Genomic DNA, 21080 nt, shown 5'->3' on the forward strand with positions numbered 1-21080 from the left:
TTCGATAGTATTATAAGTTCAGATTGCCTTAAGAATTGTATGAATGCATGCAAATACCTAATTGTTCAAATATCAAGAACAAAGACAAAACCATCAAGAACATAATCCAATCAACTCTGGACTTGCTGCTCCATACAAAGGAGAAAGCTGCTTAAAATACAAATTCCATGCCTAAAGGACAGCGAGGTGAACAACAATACTGAGAGAGAAATTTCACACTATTAACAGATGCTTAAACTTGAAATAATTTTTAATTTTATGTTTAAATACAATACCAGAAGATTTCTCTCATCTGTTGAGGGTTACAGATAAAGCAAAAGACAGTATCAACCATGCAAGAAAAAAATATCCAACAAGCCGTGTAGGTCCTACGTCTTCAGGTTCCTGAACCACAAGATCACATATAAACTTATGAAACTTCCAAAAAAAGGATGATCTACTTGCATAAAGGTCGAATTTATTAGAAAGAACTTAAAAGTAGGACTCAATAGCAAAGGATTGCAGCTTAAATTTCCGTAGGTGAAATTACTATAGAAGTTGCAGGCCTACTGCATATTTTAACCAGTGATTTAAAAAACGCTAGACGCCAAAAGGCGCCAAGGTCCAAAAACGCCCGAGGCGCTAGGCGCTCGCCCGAGCGAAGCGAGGCGCTAAAATATAAAAATATATAATATAATTAATAAATATAATTATTTAAATTTTTAAATAAAAATATATAAATATATAATATAATTAATAAATATAAATCACATTAACAATATAAGCCTGCTGACGGAGAAACGAGGAAGCAGCGGCGAGCGGCAGCGGCAGAGGGAAAGGGAGCGGGAGCGGCGAGCAACGGGAGGGCTCGCGGGAGGCGCGAGTAGCGGGAGGGTTCACGGGAGTCACGAGCAGCGGGAGGGCTCGCGGGAGGCGCGAGCAGCGACAGCGACGAGCAGCGGGAGTAGGAGTGACGAGCAGCGAGATCGGGATCGGGAGCGGCAGCGGCAGCAACAGCGGGTTAGGGTTGGGTAAGGGTTAGGGTTAGGTAAGGGTTATATCGGTTTAGTTGGTTCGATTGAACCAACTAACAATCGAACCAGGACCGAACCAGACCTAAAATCCTGGTTCGGTCACTTGGTTTACCCAGGCGCTCGCCCGAAGCGCCCAGCGCTTGGGCTCGGGCGAGCGCCCAGGCGGCGCCTGTTTGAAGCGTGCCGCCTGGTACATTAGCGAGGCGCTCGGGCCTCGCCTCGCCTCGCCTCGCCCGAGCGCCTAGGCGAGCGCCCGAGCGCCTTTTTCAATCACTGATTTTAACTAATGTAGTGTGAAGATGAAATTAGAATAGCTACCCCTTAAGGCAGGAGTTGCCTTTGTGACAAGAAAGCTTAACAAATCTATTCAAATTCCTAACATATTTACTCCTTAAAGAAATACTGCATCAGCACCTGTTTTGAATTTTTTTATTCTTTTACAAGAACAATCTGGCTTTATAACGGTGTTTCTGATGGCTAAAATGTGCATGACAGACTTTTAGGTGGCAGGCAAGAATTCCATGAAAAAACAGAAAAAAGGTGATATATAGATGTTCAGATTGCAAAGAATCTAGTGGATTCAGAAAAAAATGACATATGATCCTAGCTGTTAGTATTGTCGCTGCAGCATAGCAAGTTCCAATAGTGCTTTAAATTCATGGAATGTACAATGGCTTACAGAAACTCTGACAGACAAGTCCCACAACCAGCAGATGGTCCCAATATTTTGTTATTCGACTTTAGTTTTCAGTTTTAATATGTGATGAACACAGATACGAGATAACAACTAAAAAACAACAGAAACAAGTTCTGCATATCAAAAAATTTCATAACTCTTTCATATCTACACCACCAAAGTTCTAGGCTTCTAGCCTAAACAGAAGGTTCAATAGGACATTAAACTGTAAAAACCTTCCCCGACTTCTCATAGTCCCAATCATATGATATTGTTAAAATCCATCTTATCCACAATTTAGCTCTATAAATCATGATATCACATGCCATCATCCACATTTTATTGTTAAGGCTAAGTATCAACTCCTAAAACAGACCTAGTCTATTTTGATTTTAAGATACTACATGAATTAATATTCTGACAACAGATAAAATGAAAAAGTTTTTGAGGATCTGACTTTAATAGTAGTGCGACAAAAAGCAAATAGAGATCTAAGAAAGCTTCATCTAGAAAACAATAGAAAGATATTTGGCCCTTGTTAGCTAAGATATATTACAGCTACTTGTTGTCATTGTTAGGAACATAAATCTTGTAGACCAGCCTCCTAATAGTATGACAGAAAAATCCTCACTGGTTGTATAACATACAGAAACTTTTATCTATCATCAACCTGATTAAGGTGTGACCAAAACTGAATGATGCATACCTGTGGTGGAGGAGGTTCTGTTGGAGTTTGTGTTATGTCGACCTCGAAAGGCCAGACATATCTATCTGGTTTCTCACTCCTGGCCAAACTCCAATCATACAATCTCCTTTCTTCTTCAGATGAAAGGACGACATATGATTCCTGTACAGCAGTCAAATTCGAAAGAAACCTTGAGAAAAAGCTACTGTCATTTATTTTAACCAGACATGTAACAATTGAAGTCTAGTAGCTTCAGATCAGTGTATGGTAAAAGCCGCAAACCTTCAGAAGTTCTAACTCTTTGCTGGTTCCCTCTTCATCCAAGCCTTTGCTCATCAGTTCTTCACACTTCTTTTCATAGGCAACCTTAACCTGGTATAGAAGATTCTGTATGTTAGATGGTACTGAAGTATATCAGCCAGGAGAAAGCAGAAGGGAAAAGATATTCTAAAGTCATTCTGAGATCCAAATCGAATGTTTCCATCACAACTGCCCATGAAATATTAGAGCGAAAATGAACCCAATTGAATCCAGAAAAACTTTGTTCATCTTAAACTTCTAGTGCAACAATGGAATCATGGTCATAACATTCTGACCAGTGGAATAAGATTAATGATTACAAAGCGAAAAAAGAAGGAAAACGTGCCCTGACCTGGTCATAGGGTGTCTCTCTAGGGATTCCAAGCCTCCCGTAATGATCAGCATCAGTAATTGCTGTCAATTTATTCGCAATAAAGCGGGAAAAAAACAGAATTAGGTCCATTTCAATACCATTCCAAATAACAAATTGAACGAAACAGGAGAATACACAAAGATTGCATTTTGAGGACACCAACCGATGCCTCGAAGCGCCTTCTGTACGTTGGCGGCCGAGATGAGCGACGCGGACAGCTTTTGGCTTTCGACGGGGGTGTCGGTCGGAGGCGGTGAGGAGGTACTCTCCTCCACGGCGGAGCTCCGGACGCGGAAGGCGAGATGCCTCGCCGGCGACACTCGGGAGGAGGAGAAGGACCGGCGGGTGCAGAGCGGCGCGGGAGGCGACCGGAACCCGACGGTCGCCATGAGAGCGGACAACAGAGAGGTGGGGGCGTATAATATTTTGAATTCTCCGATAAATTTATGGTATTTTCTTTTTCTGAATAAAGAAATCATTTTTATTTTGTGAGGTTTTGATGTGTGATATCAGACGGATAAGCCTTCGAGTCGGCTCACCGTCCGGTATGCGGTAGAAATAGCCATAACCAGCTTTTTCCAGAATGCATATTTTATTCGGATTAGAAAATATAAAACAATTCTGAAATCGTATATGTATAGATATCTCTCATATAATATTTTGCTTATACATATAATATAGTATTAATAATTATTTATATACAAATCCGTGTTCTAATCTATCATCACGCAAATGAGGGTGCCCTGTTCTAGCGTTCTGTCGCACCAGAGCCGTTGGATTTGGAGGCTACTGATCCATCCACCGTCAAATAGTCCAGAGAGCCGAGAAAGCGATCGACGGCGCGATGAGGACAAAGGAGCCGGTGGCGGCGTTGCTGGTGAAAGAGACGGCAGAGCCCGGCGAGCGAAACTGCGTCGACGCTGAGATCCAGCGACAGCCGCCTCCCTCTCCTTGGGTGGCGCGCAGCCTGGGAAGTCTCCGCCATGGCCTCCCTTCATGAGCATAAATGGCGTCCGGTTCAAACGTCGCGACTCAACGGTCAGAAACTGCCACGTAACCGTTTAATCTTCCCGCCAGACAACGAACAATACGTTTATATTTCTTCCTCTCTCTCTCTCTCGCTCTCTTCTTCTTCTTCTTCTTCTTCTCAATCCTCTCCATAACTTGAACCGTGGCTTCTCATCTGCGTCACTCTCCCGCAACCCGCTCGCCCTGTTCCCAAGACAGGGTGGGCACTCTTGGCGCGCCGCCACTGTCAGTTGCAACGCATCATGGGTCGCTTCAGCCCTCACCACGAGGACGACGTCGACGTCCTCGAGTACCTCGAGTTCTCCGAATCCGATTACGCTGGGCCGCCGGCCCTCCCCCCGCCGTCGTCGCCGCCGTCGCCGAACGACGAGTTCGACATGGCTTTGCTGGACGCCGTGGACAGCACTTTGCTGTGGGAAATCAACAACGACGATGCGACGACCAGAGTGGAACAACCGGTGGCCGACAACGACTACGGCGGCGGCGGCGGGTCGGGACCGCCAGCGGGGAAGACGGGTGAGCTGATGGCGGTGTCTCCCGCGTGGGCTCCTGCGACAGGCTTGGATTGCAGTTGCTGCCATGTGTTGCGAGAAGTGATTCACAGCGATGGTACATTAGAGCATCAATCGATCGCTAATGCTCTTCGTCAATTTCTTGCTGACTGTCAAGAAATGGCAGATTACTGTTGTTGTTACTGATTCGCCATGACTACTCTGTTTTCTCAGAAAGGGCATGCGATTGTGTTGTTGTGCAGGTCAAAAGAACATGAAGCTTGCGCTGCATGGAGGGCTTGGCGTCTTCTACCATGCGATCCTCGACGTGTATTACAACGTCGATGGGTTCGTGCCAGCGATGGAGCAGTCCTACATCGAGTAAGAATCTTGCGTTCGTATGTTATCAGTTATTCCTCTCGTCAAAGCTTTCTTACTATATCTGCACAAATATACTGCGACGGAAGATACCGATTGATTTCAACTGTTGGATGGAGGACAGTTTAAGTGGTCAAAACCTGGAATGGGTGAAGCAGTTCTTCCTCGACTACGGCCTGCTACGAGTGCGTGAGCGATACGTGATGATGCAGGACTCGCTGTCCGCCTTTTACGATGCCCTGTGCGTACCCATGAGCTACGAGGAGGAGAAAGTTGTGCCAGAACCAGGTGAGGTTTGACATTTCAGCAAATACCCTGTCGTGTTATGTGAGAAGGCATCACTGAGATTTTTCGCATCACATTTCGCTTTATTTTCTTGGCTATCACAAGTCTGTCTTCATTCCCTCACTTGATGGTAGGGTTATGTCAATCCAGGCCAAGTGAACTGCACTGCACCGGTGAAGTAGGAAAGTCGAAAGCAGGAATTGCCACACAGGTACATGCAGACGAACATATATTTGTCTTTATCAAGAGTAGTCATCACTAACGTCAAGCATTACATCTACCTCTTTCCGGGGATCTTTAAACTTCAGTGTGTTTATGATGTATCAGAGGGAGAGGACCAGGAGGCTGCACCTCAAGGATGTGGCTAATTACGTGCATCTTCCCATAACGGAGGCTGCCAAGGAGCTACAAATATGCCCCACAGCCCTCAAGAAAGTGTGCCGCAAGCATGGGATGCTTCGGTGGCCGTATCGCAAGGTCTCGTTCTGCTTTCCTTGCACTTGTATCTCTGCGATGGATCAGAGACTTGTGTTGAACTCATGACAAGGGTCTTTTGTTTGATGAAATAGAACAGATTAAGAGCATAGACAGGACCATCTCAAATTTGCAGAGGGAGCTGCGGTCTGGAACTGCAGAAGGAGCTACAGAAGTTGAAGCTAGGATCGAGAGACTTGTGGCTCAAAGAGCCAGAATATGTGCAGGCCTTCCACCATAAATAGGAACAACTTCATCCTTGAATTTGTGTAGAGATTAGTGTATTGTGCATAACTACAGACGAATTTTACAGCGAGAAATGTTTCTAGAGATGTTAGGACAATGTTTTGGAATGCATGGATCTATCAGTGGATTATATATGGGTCTCAACACGCTTTTACTTGCTATGATGCTTGCAACATGAACAGAATCAAGCAGCTGTAATGGTATGTAGTAAGTATTCAATGCAATTATGAAAATGTATTCATCTTGTACTAAGAAAAGAATGTACAAGCACACAGGCTAACCATTGCTTAATCCATGTCAGTAGTTTAAATCCGCATTACAAGTTATATGGACGACAGTGTGAGTTACCCGAAGAACATGATAGAACTGTAAGTAATACCATTCACATCAAGGGAGACCAAAGTACTCACCGTAACTTTTCAAGATATACAAAGGCCAGCATTAATTAAAAGAGTACCGATGTCGGACAGTTTCTACCCTAGTTTCGGTTTGGAACATCAAGGTCGTGGTAATTCTACAGTCAGCCAAATTTGCATGATGAACCAATGTCGATGCGCTAAACAAAAGGATACTTGCATTCGTCACATACAGATGCAAGGAACATACTTGTAAGTTGGAGGAATATAGACATGGTGTGCATAACAGGGACCACCAAAATGATAGGCGGTAAAGCTTTCAGGATGGGCGTGGTCGCTTGTTGCTGCATGATGGGCACTTGTACTGCTTGATGTGCTCAGCTCTAGCTGGGGTAATTTTCACACACTTGCCATGAAACCATGTCTCGCAGATATCACAGCAAATCCAAAATTCATCTGATGCATAATTGTCCCCGCATGCCCCGCACAGCGTGTCTCCATGCTCCTCTTCGTCGTCCTCGTCCAGTTCATCGTCCTCTTCTTTTGGTTGTCCCTTTAAATACTTTGGGTGGGAGTCTGACACCCGCTGCACCAACATTGTACAAAATAAGAAGCCTAATACAATCAACAAAACCAGAACTGAACTACACTTGTTGGAGTTGTTGGGTTTTAGGCAGACATTCATAGGTGCCCTTCCGCTCACCTATAATTTCGTAGATATCCTCTACGTTAACAAACTTTAGAAAGGCATATGTGAAATTTTATATATTTTGAAAGGTTTGTCAAAGTTTCCCCTTGAGCGTACTTGAAGAGAAGATGAGTAATACAGGCAAGGAGATCAAATCAATTATAAAAAACAGATTAAAGAGTGCACTAACCACTTTAGTGTTTGACTTGGATTTGTTGTTGCTATGGTTGGTTTCACTTGTCCTGACCTTGTTCTTGCCATTAACAACTTCAAAAATGGTCGGCAGATCATTAATCATACCAAAGAGGCGCTTCCTGTGTTATAAATTAAAATATATTTACTTGAAATGCCACTAAATAGAACATTAGCATCCAAGATATAGTAATTTGAGGAATATCAGAACAAAAACAGTGAATATATGAAAAATCATAAAAAACATGAGGTACAGGCTGAAGCATTTATAAGTTGTACTTGGTCAATCCCACTGGAAATTATTTTCAGTTTCTAAAATGATTCATGTTTGTGGTACACATTAGATAATTTTGCCCAGATTCAAAGAAGATATATGCATATTATGGAATTCCTCGTTTTTTTTCTTATATGTGATTCATGCTATTATATTCATGATTCTAAAAACTGTGTTATGGGCTGATTACTACTGGGTGTTTCAGATCGAACTAGCAAACAATTGGAAGGGAAAGGGTGTAGCTGAGTATCAGATTATGCCTTTGATCCAGGCAACAAAACTTTCAATTAATAATTGATCTAGTATTTCATATCTAGCATTTAAATGTAATGCTTTGCCTGAAGACAAAGTGGACACAGAAAATTATCATTTGTTACTGCTAATGCTGAAATACTGTGGCATTCATATGGTGCATACATGGTTCCATGTTGGACCAGTAAGCCTATTTTCTACCTTCTTTGATATGCATATATTCGCCATGTAGAAAGCACACATTGCCAACACTAATGTCTCATATATCATGATGCTAAAGATTCGTCAGACGTATCTCAAATATAAAACTCTCGCTTAGCAATCATGTATCTTAAAGGCTCTTCATCCTAATGAAGCCCTCAGTTGAATAATTTAAGTTTTCACTATCACCTACAAACAAACTCTCCAACAATGACTCCATTTGCCTCCTAGTATGCCCTAATCAAAAAGAAATTTAGGATAATAATCAGTGCACTGAATATGTATTTTTACTGGAATCTTGCATGTTTGCATTTTTCTATCAGAATAAGAGCGCACAATAAACTGTGCAGACTATTTTACAATATAAAACACCTTGATATCAGTCTCACTCCATCCGACATTTCCAGACATCTACAAAAATTCATTGGATTTTCATTGCAGATTCCACTAATACAAACTACACAAGACAAGCATGAAACTTCTCTTGGCATTTTCGATGCTAACATTGCATGTCAAAATATATACTTGGGAGTGAAAGTTATAAATGAAACTAAGCACTTAAACCGTTGATGCAGCAGGTATATTATTACTAAACTGTTGGTTAACATTATACAATGGTAAACATATAAAGAAGCATTGAACAGAGTATACATATGAGCAACAAAACTAGAAATCCATCAGACATCCTGGCATCAAGGTACACATATAAAGAAGCAATTAAATTTGAAACTATAAAAAAAATTCATTATATCTCTCCAAACAGTCTGATTAATTAATCACCTTTCAACTTTGTCAAATCCAAATCTAGCACCAAAATAAAATGCAACAGAAAGTATCCAAGCATCACTGTGTACTGCAACCAAGGATAGCCAGTCCTTTTCTTGCATTCCATCTCTTGCAAAGTTAATGCCTAAAGCAGGTTCAGGAAGTTCTGGGGGCACCTCTTCTGCTGGCAGGTTAACTTCCCAGCGCTCATTCGGAAATCCATAAAGGCATAAATTTTCTTTTTCTGCAAAGAGGGTCATATAGTTAAGAAGCACAACCATAAAAATTTATTTTTTTTCTGGCTAAGGTCTAAAGTCATCTGCATATGCAAATAAAGATATGATGAGAAATGGACTACTCATCAGATATTGAGGTGAAAGCTGGAGTAAGTAGAGTCACTATGTAAACAAGAAAGAATACAATGGAGAAGTTTATGTACCCCTTCTAGTTTTTTTCTTTTCATATGGTAAGCATTTTGGATTGGTTTCAAAATGAACTGACCCATACATAAACCAAGCCATTCTAGAGTTTCTCGGTCTTGGTATTTAAACTGACTAGTAAAAACTTCTAACAACAATTCAAAACTATTTGTCTTACCTTGAGTCCTTTCTCTGTTTCTTTCATCAGTCAGGCAATAAATTGTGAATTCAAACACAATTCAAGAATCTATATCTGTGCAACACTGGCAAAAGAAAATTAGAAGGGAAGAAGAACTCACAAGGAAAAGAGAGGCCTACAGCCCTGACTTTGTCCTCAGATGTGAGAAGTAGGTGAACCAAGTTTTCCCTTACAAAAAAGTTAGGGCTACTATGTTGCATGCTGGAATTTGAAATCAATCAAACAACGAATAAACTAGTAAGTTGGTTTGCGAAAACGACATGATGACACAAGTCAGGAACTCAATAACAGTTTGAAAAAATGAGGGTGTATGGACTTCCTCTCTAAATCGAGGAATAAAGGACATGTTCATCTCAGCTCTGATCGCTCACGTAGCGGATTTCAACAACTGTCACTGAAGAGTTGATTTGTGTCACGATACCAAATTCATCCTCCCCTATCTATTTATAATATTAAAATTGAAGCATGGAGGGTTTCTTTCTTTCTTAGAGCGAGTACCGCAGAATCAACACAAGAAACAAATACCTACAGATATTAAATGTTTGGAATAAAAAATAGCCCTAAAAATCTTCCACTACCAGAACTACCAACCAACGAACACAGAGAGAGAGAGAGAGAGAGAGAGAGAGAGAGAGAGGGTAGCGGAGCTTCTCACCGGGGTCGCACTGCTGGTAGAAATCCTCCACATCTACAAAAAAGAAACCCCGAGAACCCTTTAAGTTGGTCGACAGGAAGAGAAAAAAACAAGATCTTTTTGATGGACAAGAAAGAAGAAAGAGGCAACATTTTGATGCACGAAAATACGTATCGAGAGAGAGAGAGAGAGAGAGGAACTTTGTGCTGACCGGTGGTGAGGGCCTTGATCATGGCGGCCCTCCGACCCTTGAAGTCGCGGAACACCTCCTCCACCGTCCGGGGGTTGTAGTGGCCCGCCGATCCTCCGTCCATTCCTCCGACCCTCTTCCCACAGCGCAGCGAGCTAGAAGGAAGTATTCGGGAATAGAACTATAGAATTGCTTCGCGGCGCTTCGTCTCACGGATCGAGCAGGAAAACACCCAAAATCCAAAGAAATAAAAGGCGTTTTCTGTGATTCTATAGACCCTCCGAGCGAGAGAGAGAGAGAGAGAGAGAGGCAGATCCGTAGATCCAAACCGAGGGTTTAGATATCAATCACGGTCCAACGCTGGTCTGGCGATGTCTGACACGTATTATTATTATTATTATTATTATTATTATTATTATTATTATTATTATTATTTTGTGGACTATCTCATTATTATGTGTCTTTTATTTTAATTTTTCATTGCTTCTTCTTAAAAGAAATTTATCTGCTTTGATTAGCCGATGAGGATCAACTTTTAGCCTCTAATCATCACTGGAAGCAATGAATTAATTATACAGCAATAGGATAGTTAACTTAATATGTTAATTATATCTTATGGTAACATATATAAATTAGTTGATATAATTTTTTTAATTTTTTATGATTATATTTATCATCCATTGTTTATATTAAATTTAAAAATAAATGAGAATTTTAAGACGAACATATAATATTATATTAAAGAGGGAGAAAAAAAAAGAAAAAAAAACCAGATCTAACAAATTATAAGCAGCTATTCAATAACTCTTGCTCTGTGAATCAAATCCTAACTCTTTAAGCAACAAGTATGGCAATTAAATGACAATGAAACCTTGCCTAATCAAGGCTATAACCAACAGTCGACATTTTGACCTCTTCCACTTTCCCAGTTCGTAAGGTAATCCCTCAAGAATTATGAACAAAACAAATCTTGTTTACTTCACTAGAAAGTCCTAGAGATAGCGATTTATGTATACGCAACAAGCACGGGAAAAAAGTGACCGGAGAATAAAGAAATCATACGACAAGACATAGAAGCAACAGCAAACAATCTTCTTCTTCCGATTAGATAATCTGTATGTTTGAGTCCAAAAATACATTAATAAGAAAGACAAGAACAATTGAGCAAATCTTTGGACTATCTAGTGATTTGAGTTCAAAAATACAGAGTATGATGTTCGCCTCAGCGGAAATCAACATTTCAACCTTATTTCATATAAACAAAAGTGTCAGTATTTATGCAGGAGAGGATCATTTGGAGTCACAACTTCGGCATCTTCTGGGCAGCAGTGCACAAAAAACTAGCTAAATCCCCTTGATGAACTGCATAAAGAGACAGATTGAGGGTCCCATTAAAAGATAATTGCTGGAGCATCTGAGACATTATTTGCATGCTCTTTTTGTTACAGAATGTAATCAATCGATCATCCTGCTGCATCATCTACAAGAACATGGAATGATATGTCACGAATGATAAAAAGAGTATAGAACAACTTTTAAGACAATCTAGTGCTACCAAAACAAAAATATACAGAACCATCACTATTGCCATTAAGTTATTGTGTGTATGGAATAATACACACTAAACACTTTACCTACCATTCGCCTTTACTGCTTATTACATAGGCACTAAAGATAGCAACAGAGCTTCCAGTATAGTTGTCAGATCATTAATTTAATATATATTCACAGCAAAAGTTAAACCCATGCCTCACTATGAATCAACCATCACACACACACATGATATCCACTGAAGTGAAGTACTATCCACACGATACTTAAAAACTTCAAAGTTGTCAGCTGACTCAACTCCAGATGAATGCAGAGAATTAGGAGCAAAGTGGCATTTCATAGCTATGGAAATAAAATCTAATCAGATGGATTACCCTTATCATCAACTTCACAGTTCAAGTTGCACTCCTTAATCTCCGGAATATACTGATCCAGGAACAACTGGATTGTTCTCCAGTATCGTTCACCACCGTTGAACCATGTATCCATATGTGTGCCGTTTGGAAAATCCACAAATCTGCAGTCCCTGTTATTTTCTATAGCTTTAGCATACAGCATCTGCATGTGTGAAGGGGGAACCAACTCATCTTGCAAGCCGGACAGGAATAGAATAGGTTGTTCAATCTGCATGAGAAAAACACAAGTGCAAAGAACTTCAGCAAAAGCTACCCAATAAAGCAAGCACCTAGATAGACAATGGAAAAGCACATTTTAAATTTATCCGAATTATAATTAGATGGACAAACTTTTCCTGGAGAGTAAAGGGCTCTGGAATCATCACATATGATCATCAGATTGCCAGTTCAGATGAATGGTTCAGGTAGTGGAAGTTTCTGTTTTGATCTGAGAGATGTAAGTCCTGAATTCTGATCATAGTTACCAGGTTTGTAATTTCGGCTTCTAAATTGAGTTTCATAATTTTTCTCCTTATTTTCTACTGATGGGTAAGCCATGCACCCCAGAAGGAGGTGGTGGCAATGACGCAATGAGATAAAGGAGAAGGTGATGGTGACACAAGGAAGAGAAGGCAACCACAACGACTTGGTGAGTACAGAAGAGAGATCACACAAGAGACGATTGAGAGAGATAGAGAGGGAACATGCAAGAGAAAGAAAGGAGAAAAAAAGAAGAGAGAGACAGCTGTGCCCCAGGGACATGTACTAGATGATAAGTTCACCCCTAATACACCAACATTTATACCAATCAAATTTTAATGGGACCACTCGGTATGAAAAGTACACTAGTTGGCAGACCCAATTTCGTACTGGACCAGGAGAAACTGCCCAGTCCATGTACTGGCCATGACTCGGACCAGTAAAAACGACCCCAAACCAAGTTACACAGTTTTATGAACCATGCTTCTAAGATTTAGTAATTATTGTATAGACTAAATCTTGAACTCTCAATCAATTCATTACTGATTTTCCAGCTTTCTTGAAGATTAAGAGAGATTAGTAGCATCCATGAGATCATACTAAGATTTAATTGACAATATTAGGTTACCAAATTTTTGTTAGAATCACGGTATGTTTAAATAGTAATTTATATTTACATCTCATAGAGATTATGTTTTTCAATTAATGATTACATTGAGACAATTAGTGATCCAAGTTATACAAGGTCTAGGGCTTAATCATGGAATGAAGTATGTGTGGACTTTAAAAAGTCATTTTCCAAGAAATCTAAATGATGCATACAAAACATTGCTAATCAACATTCAACCACGAAAGACAAAGAAAACATTGCATTTCGCTCGAATGAAACAGGGTTTTTCTATCTCTGATCCTTTCCCTAAATCAATCAATTGCCTTCAACAATCCACTTCCAAGCCGGGCCCAGATCCCCTAATTTTTGGGATAGAGTGATCACAGCACAAGGGTTCGTCTAGATCAGTTGAGAATGGCTTAAACTCATTGGTGTAGGCTAGGATACATCTGGCTAATCTTGAGCTAATTCCAGTTGATGCTGGGCGGTCCAGCCTAATCTTAATTTGACTATCTGATTCGACTAACCTGCTCTAATTCTAATCACCTAATCGAATATTGGTCCTGTGATGTAGGATAACTCATGGTCATCTATGGTGAGTCGTGTATTTTGTCAGTTGAATCTGTTTAAGTCTAGGGTTAGGTTTTATTGAGTGAGAAAAAATCAATTCTGTTTTTTTAGTATTCCTCCAGTAGATTTTTATTTTATTGTCGATGTAAAAAATTTGTCCAAAATCCAAATTCGTTGTCTGAGACATATCCAAGCTAAGGTAAGTGTATAACCAATTAATGCTCACTTTGCTACAAGTGCTGAGAGCCAAATTCTACGTGAAACAAAAAAAGTAACCTATTATTACAGAGAATCAGAAAATCTTTATAATCATCTACAGATGAGTAACTAACTCTAAAAGTGAAATAGGCCATATTGGCATGACCATCTGAAATGCAAACCATAAGACATTTCAGAGTTGTATCATCTTTTCCTTTGCCCAGTGCTGGGCCTATCATGCACTCCATAAAAAATTACTAACATGCAAAATCATGCTGAGATGAAAAAAAGTATAATGAAAAGAGATGAACTCTTTGGCAAAGTTCACTTCGTAAGTTCATATCTCACATTATGTTATGTTTCTAAACCTTACGATATCATGACTAAAAAAGTTCATATGTTCATATCTCACAATATATTGCATTTCTAAACCTTATGATATCATGACTGTAAAAGTTCATATGTTCATATCTCACAATATATTACCATATGATATCATGACTATCAAATTGTCACTAAAGAGGTATATTGAAAAATTATTCCAATTGAGTGATGGATTTACAATTATTCATCAGATGAAACACAATTAATTCACAACATATCTCCTAGATTATAGTCCTTAACACACAGCATTGTTTAATGGAAAGCTTGATTCTGTATAAGAATATAATGTGGTGCATATACCCAATCATCAATAAAAATTTGTTGGTTTCCCTTCTAAAGTATTTTCTTTTGATTATATATATATATATATATATATATATATATATATATATATATATATATGTATGTGTATATGTATATGTGTGTGTATATGTACATATGTATATGTATGTGTATATGTACATATATGTATATGTACATATATATGCACATATATGTATATGTACATATATATGTACATATATATATACATATATGTACATATATATACATATATATAACTCTTTCATATTAACTTTTTTCCTGTTGCCAAAATCAGAACTTTGCTCGCTTATTATTCTCGTTCAATGATAAATCTGAAATCAAATATAAGTAAAAGGTACATATAGATGTATTTAAAGGTAACTGCAGACATATTTGACTTAAGTCTTCAAAAGAGCTTGGAAGGTTTTGTTCTGACTGGATGGTGAAAACAATTTTAAGAAAAAACAAATATATTATGACCCAACAAGACAAATCACAAAAAGCAAACACCCTGCAACTATAAAAAAATTTCTTGCTATTTTATGCAGACTCCTGCCACAAATTCATTCTGATGCCAGATGGTTGCAGAATGAATCTTTTGTTAGACCATAGGTCATGATGTTAGCAAAAAGGTCATATATGAGTCAAATAATTTGACTAGTCTTGAACTTAAAATAACTCAAACATAAAGTTAATAAAATAACAACCAGGCAATTTACTTTTCATATAAAAAGGGAAGGCAATCGATTCAAGTCAATATGAGATATCAACTATTCTGCAATATCAATAAATTATAGACACTTTTAATGAAGGTGACAGTCATAACCCATAAGCTAACTCAGAAAATTTTTCCATGAATATGGAGACTCACCTTGTCAATGATATCTATTGTGCTCCATGGTGAGCGTACAATACAATTGAGAACCTTTGGACTTTTCGATCCACTGCCACCAATGAACCATTTGAGGAAAGGAAACATAATCGCGGCCATGTCCAAGATGGAAGTGAAAGTATTCTCCAATATGAGAGCAGAAACCTGGAATTAGAATGATACAATTAAGATTCAAGAACTTACTAAATATTATAATCCAACAGCAGATATTTTGCAAAGACAAACAAGTTCAATCAGAATAATTTACAGACCAATATGAAGATGAGGAAGAGCTAAAAAATGCATCCTAGTGTAGCATTAAGACTTAAGACCTGAATTTAGTGTAGAACCACTTCTGAGCTTTACAACAATCAAGACCCAAAAATGACAAGCCAGCAACCTAGTCAAATCCTACAGGAAGACTAATTAACAACAATAATTTTTTCCTCAAATGGAAGGAGAAATTGCAGATCCTTTAATGTTCCAGTTAACAACAACACAATTATCAGTGATTACTAATGGTTGGTCTTGCATATCCACTGTTTTTTTAATAAAAATAAAATGAAAACCAGAATTGATGAGTGCCAAGTTGCCAAGCTCTAAATCACTTGATACATGAGAAGTTCCCAGTACATCCTAGGAGACTTATTGCCAAATAAGGTGCTTATATACACCTCAAACTTAAGCAAACAGAAAGCAAACAAGCCATTGATAAAAGAATAAAAAAAGTAGTGATGTACCAAATCTAAAGGTAATTGTCAAACAATCATACACGAAGAATCATGATATTGATTTGCTACTGCAGTTCAACATCACACCTGCAATATCAAAAAGCAACAACAACTCGACCATACAGAAACATACAGCTGGTTTTGAATAAATACCTTATCAGAATTATTTCTTGCAAGCATTGCACCAACTGCACCTCCTAAAGATCTCCCAAAGACAACTATTCTTGATGTGTCAATATCTTTTCTCTGTGTTAGATGATCTAATGCTGCCTAATTAAGAAATAAAACTTGGTAGTCATGATTAGAAATCCAATAACACAGAAAACACACAAACACAAATTAACAATCCTAAGCATCACATTAACAAACCTGAGCATCCATTATGATGCCATGCTGTGATGGGTGACCATCACTTTCCCCGTACCTGCATTATCATGCATGCATTTTTCCAATGATTACATGTAAGAAGTGATTAATTGCCAAATATCAGATAGCAACTAACAAGAAACCAGACAATCTTGTGGCACAAAAAATACCCTCTATATGAAAGCATGAATACATTGCACTGCAGTCTCTGCATCATTATCCGGACAAATTCAAGCCGGTGAGCAATATCTAGCAACTTGGTTTAAGGCTTCTAATAAATACAAAATACAACATTAATTGAATTAGAAGACAGTTTATTAGAGACGAACACTTTTCAGGATACTGCCAGCATTTTCTTGGAAGAAAAGTACTGTTGGACCTGCAAAACAATGATACAATGCTTACAAACAGGGAGAAAGTGATTGAAATGCAAAAAATACACTATTTTCAAAAATGAAACAGTTATTATCTATGTTCAGTAACTGTTATAAATTTATACATGATAAATGTTTTTAGGATGAGGATTGAATTATGTCCTACTAATGTGAACTTTTGAAGAAGGTTAGACTACAATCCTAGAGTATCTTTATATGGTAGCTTCAATAATAATTTTGTAGAACTTCCATATAATTTGCTTCACTTTGAGCCAACATTCATCCTGGTCATTAATTTCATCCAGAAAATCCCAAAATCGTACATGAGAATATCTTCCACCCACGGAAATTGCCCTTATGTCTAAAGTTAGCACTAAGGGAGATAATCCATGAAATTCAAGTTTCAATATTCCACAAGAAATAACTAGCCAGCCTTCCTAGATGAGGCTTTTCTTGGTTGAAAGTCTCTAACAAGTGTTTCAATAATTCAAAGAAGAGAAAGGGCCTCCTAAGCTATCAGCTAGAGAACTAAACAACTGAGATAATTTTTACATTAGAGAAAAGAAAATACTATACAAGAATGAACCCTTAAATCTAAAATGGTCTAAGTTAGATATAGGCATTATTGGTATTGGTATGTATCAATCAATATGCTGATGTACTATGTACTGGTACACTGATGTACGCTGGTCAAAATGGTCTCTCCCTCTATCTGTTTGGTCCATGACAACCAATATGTTGATGTATTGGTACGCTGGTATGTAACAATCTAGCTAGAAATCAGTACAGGTTCAGATAAAAACTTCAAACCTTGCACCAAGTTCCTAGACCATGATGTAGGATGTCAGACTGTATACAGCATTAATCTTTCTAAATCTGTATTTCTCTAATTGAGATCTATTTAGTTAATTTTTCATATTTCCTCTCTTCTAAATGCATATTAGGCCATTCTTTTACAATCACAAGTAAAAATTCTACAATCAAATGCTCATGCACAAGGCTCAATATAAATCTCATTTGTTTTCATCCATTTTTTCTTTTGAATCTATACCTAAAGAATTGTTGTGGTTGCAATCACTATTACGTTCATCTACTAAAACACACAATTGTATGTGTGCCACTCCAGTTGAATCTTTCCTAATTTACCACATTAACTGTTTTAACACCAGAGAAACAACTCAACTGGCACCCCAAAAAAGGTTAAAAAAAACACTTAACTATTGCGATGATAATTTACATATTTGTAGCAAAAATGTGAAAATTATCCATTGCATCTCAAGATTGTCGAACTGACAGAACACAATTCAAACAAGTACCAAAAACTAATATGGAAATTGAATGTGAGAAGTTTCATGACCTCCTCAACAACAAAATTTGACACTGCAAGGAGAGAAAAAGAGCAACAATTTGTCACCAGACTCAGACATAAGATGACAAATGATAAAAAAGCATCAGCATTCAATAAAATATAGGCTAAGTCCCAAGAACAGCACTTTGAGTACCCTGATCCTAACTGGTAGAACTCGGAACTAACGCAAAAAATGACCAAGAACGTGAGGGAGGGAAAACTCTCTTCCTGATTAAGATAAAACACAAAGCGAAAGTTGCTTATCACAAGGAGCAAAAGAAACCAAGAAAGCACGTCCGAGTAGCCTTAAACGTTGCTCTAGATCTGTCCCCGAAACCTCACAAAACCCTAATCTTTTTCGTTTCCTCGAAGGAAAAAAAAAACACAAAATTCACAATCATCTACAATTATCCAAGAGGAATCGTGCAATTCCAAAGGGGATCCGCCGAAGTCCCACAAAAGAAGAGAAAAAGATCGTGAAGAAGAACCCCAGAAAGATTAAGTAGGTCGCAGAGTCCACCTGGTTTCGGGGGGGAGTGCTTGACGAACCAGGCGTGGAGGCGGACGCCGTCCGCGGCCCGGAGAAAGACGTCCTCATAGTCGAGGCGGAGGCGGGCTGGGGTGATGGGGTAGGCACGGGCGAGCCCGGGGAGTACGGGGACGTACACCAGCCGCTCCTGGAACGTCACCAGCGCCACCATCCCCACCACAACCAAGCCCCCCGCCCCGTACACCAGAGCCTTCAGGAACGATACCATCGCCGCCGCCGGAGATCTCCGTCGACCGGGTGGTCGGCAACCCAAGACTGCTCCCGCCTCCGGGTACGAAGGGCTCCGGCTTTGGCGAGAGCGCTAGGGAACAAGGATGTCGCACGTGCGGAGGCACCGGCTCTGGTGAGCTGCTCACGTCGCAAGTACACGCGGCCACTCTTTTGACCTCTCTCCTTACGCCACGTCAATCAAAGAAAATAAAACTGTTTCCTTCTTCATCTGAAGAACACCTGTCTTTTCCAACGCAGGGAACAGGGTTTACCTCTCTCCAATCTCGTGCAAATGGACATGAACTGTGGGGCCCAATAGTTAATAAATTTTTATTCTTTGTCTGAGTGGGTCCCTATGGGATGTGAACCAGGAAAGCCGGAGCCTGTTTGGCGGAAGACTTGGGCGGTCCAAGATGGACTGGCTTAATGAAACAGCTGAGCTACCGCAGTTTGATGATCAGGCTTGCTTGGCTTGGACGAATAAATCTGTCTCCTGCTTTGGCCGAGACAGGTGAATCACACAAGGAGGTGACTCAGTATATATATATATATATATATACTATCCGCTCTCTCATAGTTTGTTCTCCTTCTGCTTCTTCTTCTTCTTCTTCTTCAGAGGCTTAATAGTGTGGGCTCTTAATTCCCACGGGGCTGATCCAAATATTTCTGAGGAAAGGTTCTGTTGTTGCTGCATACTATTCAACAAAAATATCTGCTCTTAAGACGTCTTGCTATGCCTTCGTGTTAATTTCTTTATCTCCTCCTAATCTTCCTAGAAAATTCTGGTCTTAAACTATTCTTTCCTTCTGTTCTTCACTTGTCAGATAGTCTGTAAGTTGGGATTGCAAGCCTTAGAAAACTCAGCGTTGATCTTGATTTAAACTTAAAACTCATGAAGCAATACAACTTGGAATCACATGTTTGAGGAGATTAATCGTTGCAAGTAGAAGATCATCAATCATAGTAACATATTTTCATTTGTAAGTTGGATCATCTGAAGGAAGCTGCTTGAACGTCTAATTGTGACAGCAATTAATTTTGATGAGAAAGTGGCAAAGAATGATAGTTGGTAGTGAGTTCTACTTTCACAAGGTAGGTGTGTGTACATGTTTTCTGTGAATAGAACTTGGATTTCAATTGTCTCCCACTGAGTGTTTTGAGATAAAGACATTGCAAGTGGAGCCACTTTTTTAAGGTGTAATTGTATCTGTGAATAGAACTGATTGCCATTACTCTCTCTCTCTAATTCTTTGGACTTTGAACTGTTAAGCTTCTTCTCAACTTGCTGTGACAGATGGACTGCCACATGCATGAAGAAGAGTGACCATCTCCCTTCTGCTAATTCAGATCTCAGTCATTTGCCAGTTTATGATGTGACAACATTCCGACAACCAATCTGAGATTCATCAACTTCATCAACCGTACAAAAAGCTTTCTTACAGTTAAGAACACATGAAGTCAAGCTTGATATCATTTCTTACTATTGTTAAATTACATAGTTCTATCTAATGTAGATTATCTTAATGGAACACATGAAGTCAAGCTTGATATCACTTCTTACTATTGTTAAATTACATAGTTCTATCTAATGTAGATTATCTTAATGGAAGGGACTCTCCTTATTACTTATTATAAATCTTCTATTTGCTTATTAAAGGACAGAACCTCCTAAGAACAAAATAACCCATTATTGAAATATTACGGATCTTCTCTTATTTCCTTAGTCCTTAATACATCGCAAAAAAGTAAAAAAGATGAATATAGTTCTCATTGCAGATCGATATCGCTATAATTTTTGGATCCGACGATGATGTGCTTGCAGATCATATAAAGACATTCTAAATGACATTAAAATATATATCATATATTTAATCTATTATTATTTGATTTTAGTTTTCTATATTAAAGTTTTTCATATAACAATAACATATAATAGCTTTTAGTTTCCAATTGGTATCACAACTATATTTTGAAATCAAATACTTTATATCATAAAAATATTTTATACTTAGATTTATT

The 21080-nt window shown here is 38.8% G+C and overlaps 4 protein-coding genes across 5 annotated transcripts; 1 reads left to right on the top strand and 3 right to left on the bottom strand.

Moving 5' to 3' along the window:
• Positions 1-200: 200 nt before the first annotated feature.
• LOC135620167 (NAD(P)H-quinone oxidoreductase subunit U, chloroplastic-like) lies at positions 201-3481 on the bottom strand. Its single transcript, XM_065122878.1, has 5 exons — positions 3211-3481; positions 3027-3088; positions 2657-2746; positions 2396-2536; positions 201-384 (listed from the first exon to the last, which is right to left on the bottom strand). The coding sequence occupies exons 1-5, from the start codon at positions 3434-3436 to the stop codon at positions 289-291; spliced, it is 615 nt and encodes a 204-aa protein (XP_064978950.1). The 5' UTR covers positions 3437-3481; the 3' UTR covers positions 201-288.
• A 1577-nt stretch (positions 3482-5058) lies between these two features.
• Positions 5059-5945, top strand: LOC135620445 (protein RKD5-like). Its single transcript, XM_065123370.1, has 4 exons — positions 5059-5233; positions 5365-5441; positions 5558-5707; positions 5805-5945. The coding sequence occupies exons 1-4, from the start codon at positions 5059-5061 to the stop codon at positions 5943-5945; spliced, it is 543 nt and encodes a 180-aa protein (XP_064979442.1).
• Positions 5946-6308: 363 nt separating this feature from the next.
• LOC103995827 (PHD finger protein ALFIN-LIKE 3) lies at positions 6309-10434 on the bottom strand. The gene is made up of 5 exons (XM_009416533.3): positions 10142-10434; positions 9952-9984; positions 8694-8922; positions 7185-7308; positions 6309-6892 (listed from the first exon to the last, which is right to left on the bottom strand). Exons 1-5 carry the CDS (start codon positions 10242-10244, stop codon positions 6626-6628), a joined length of 756 nt encoding a protein of 251 aa, XP_009414808.1. The 5' UTR covers positions 10245-10434; the 3' UTR covers positions 6309-6625.
• Positions 10435-11191: 757 nt separating this feature from the next.
• On the bottom strand, positions 11192-19216 carry LOC135620168 (alpha/beta hydrolase domain-containing protein WAV2-like). 2 transcript variants are annotated; one of them, XM_065122879.1, is made up of 8 exons: positions 18822-19216; positions 16923-16958; positions 16750-16828; positions 16583-16637; positions 16367-16483; positions 15483-15647; positions 12046-12295; positions 11192-11482 (listed from the first exon to the last, which is right to left on the bottom strand). In XM_065122879.1, the coding sequence occupies exons 1-8, from the start codon at positions 19057-19059 to the stop codon at positions 11421-11423; spliced, it is 1002 nt and encodes a 333-aa protein (XP_064978951.1). In that variant the 5' UTR covers positions 19060-19216; the 3' UTR covers positions 11192-11420. The 2 variants fall into 2 exon arrangements, with proteins under 2 accessions (XP_064978951.1, XP_064978952.1); XM_065122880.1 differs by having other exon boundaries at positions 11192-11600; positions 18822-19215.
• Between the last annotated feature and the right edge of the window lie 1864 nt (positions 19217-21080).

This window comes from Musa acuminata, chromosome BXJ2-8 (genome assembly GCF_036884655.1).
Source record: "Musa acuminata AAA Group cultivar baxijiao chromosome BXJ2-8, Cavendish_Baxijiao_AAA, whole genome shotgun sequence".
Taxonomy (NCBI): Eukaryota; Viridiplantae; Streptophyta; class Magnoliopsida; order Zingiberales; family Musaceae; genus Musa; species Musa acuminata.

Bases quoted from the DNA above. Each gene is read 5' to 3' on its own strand.
- LOC135620167 (XM_065122878.1), bottom strand. From the start codon at position 3,436: ATGGCGACCGTCGGGTTCCGGTCGCCTCCCGCGCCGCTCTGCACCCGC. The intron at 3,089-3,210 runs GTTGGTGTCCTC...ATAAATTGACAG, and splicing joins GAAGGCGCTTCGAGGCATCG to CAATTACTGATGCTGATCAT. The intron at 2,537-2,656 runs GTTTGCGGCTTT...ACTGCTGTACAG, and splicing joins AAGAGTTAGAACTTCTGAAG to GAATCATATGTCGTCCTTTC.
- LOC135620445 (XM_065123370.1), top strand. From the start codon at position 5,059: ATGGAGGACAGTTTAAGTGGTCAAAACCTGGAATGGGTGAAGCAGTTC. The intron at 5,442-5,557 runs GTACATGCAGAC...ATGATGTATCAG, and splicing joins AAGCAGGAATTGCCACACAG to AGGGAGAGGACCAGGAGGCT. The intron at 5,708-5,804 runs GTCTCGTTCTGC...GAAATAGAACAG, and splicing joins TTCGGTGGCCGTATCGCAAG to ATTAAGAGCATAGACAGGAC.
- LOC103995827 (XM_009416533.3), bottom strand. From the start codon at position 10,244: ATGGACGGAGGATCGGCGGGCCACTACAACCCCCGGACGGTGGAGGAG. The intron at 7,309-8,693 runs GTGATTAATTAA...TTTATAACACAG, and splicing joins GGATTTGACAAAGTTGAAAG to GAAGCGCCTCTTTGGTATGA. The intron at 6,893-7,184 runs GTTAGTGCACTC...ATGTTGGTGCAG, and splicing joins CCAAGTCAAACACTAAAGTG to CGGGTGTCAGACTCCCACCC.
- LOC135620168 (XM_065122879.1), bottom strand. From the start codon at position 19,059: ATGGTATCGTTCCTGAAGGCTCTGGTGTACGGGGCGGGGGGCTTGGTT. The intron at 16,638-16,749 runs GTATTTTTTGTG...ATGATAATGCAG, and splicing joins TTCATGCTTTCATATAGAGG to GTACGGGGAAAGTGATGGTC. The intron at 16,484-16,582 runs GTTTGTTAATGT...TTTCTTAATTAG, and splicing joins GCATCATAATGGATGCTCAG to GCAGCATTAGATCATCTAAC.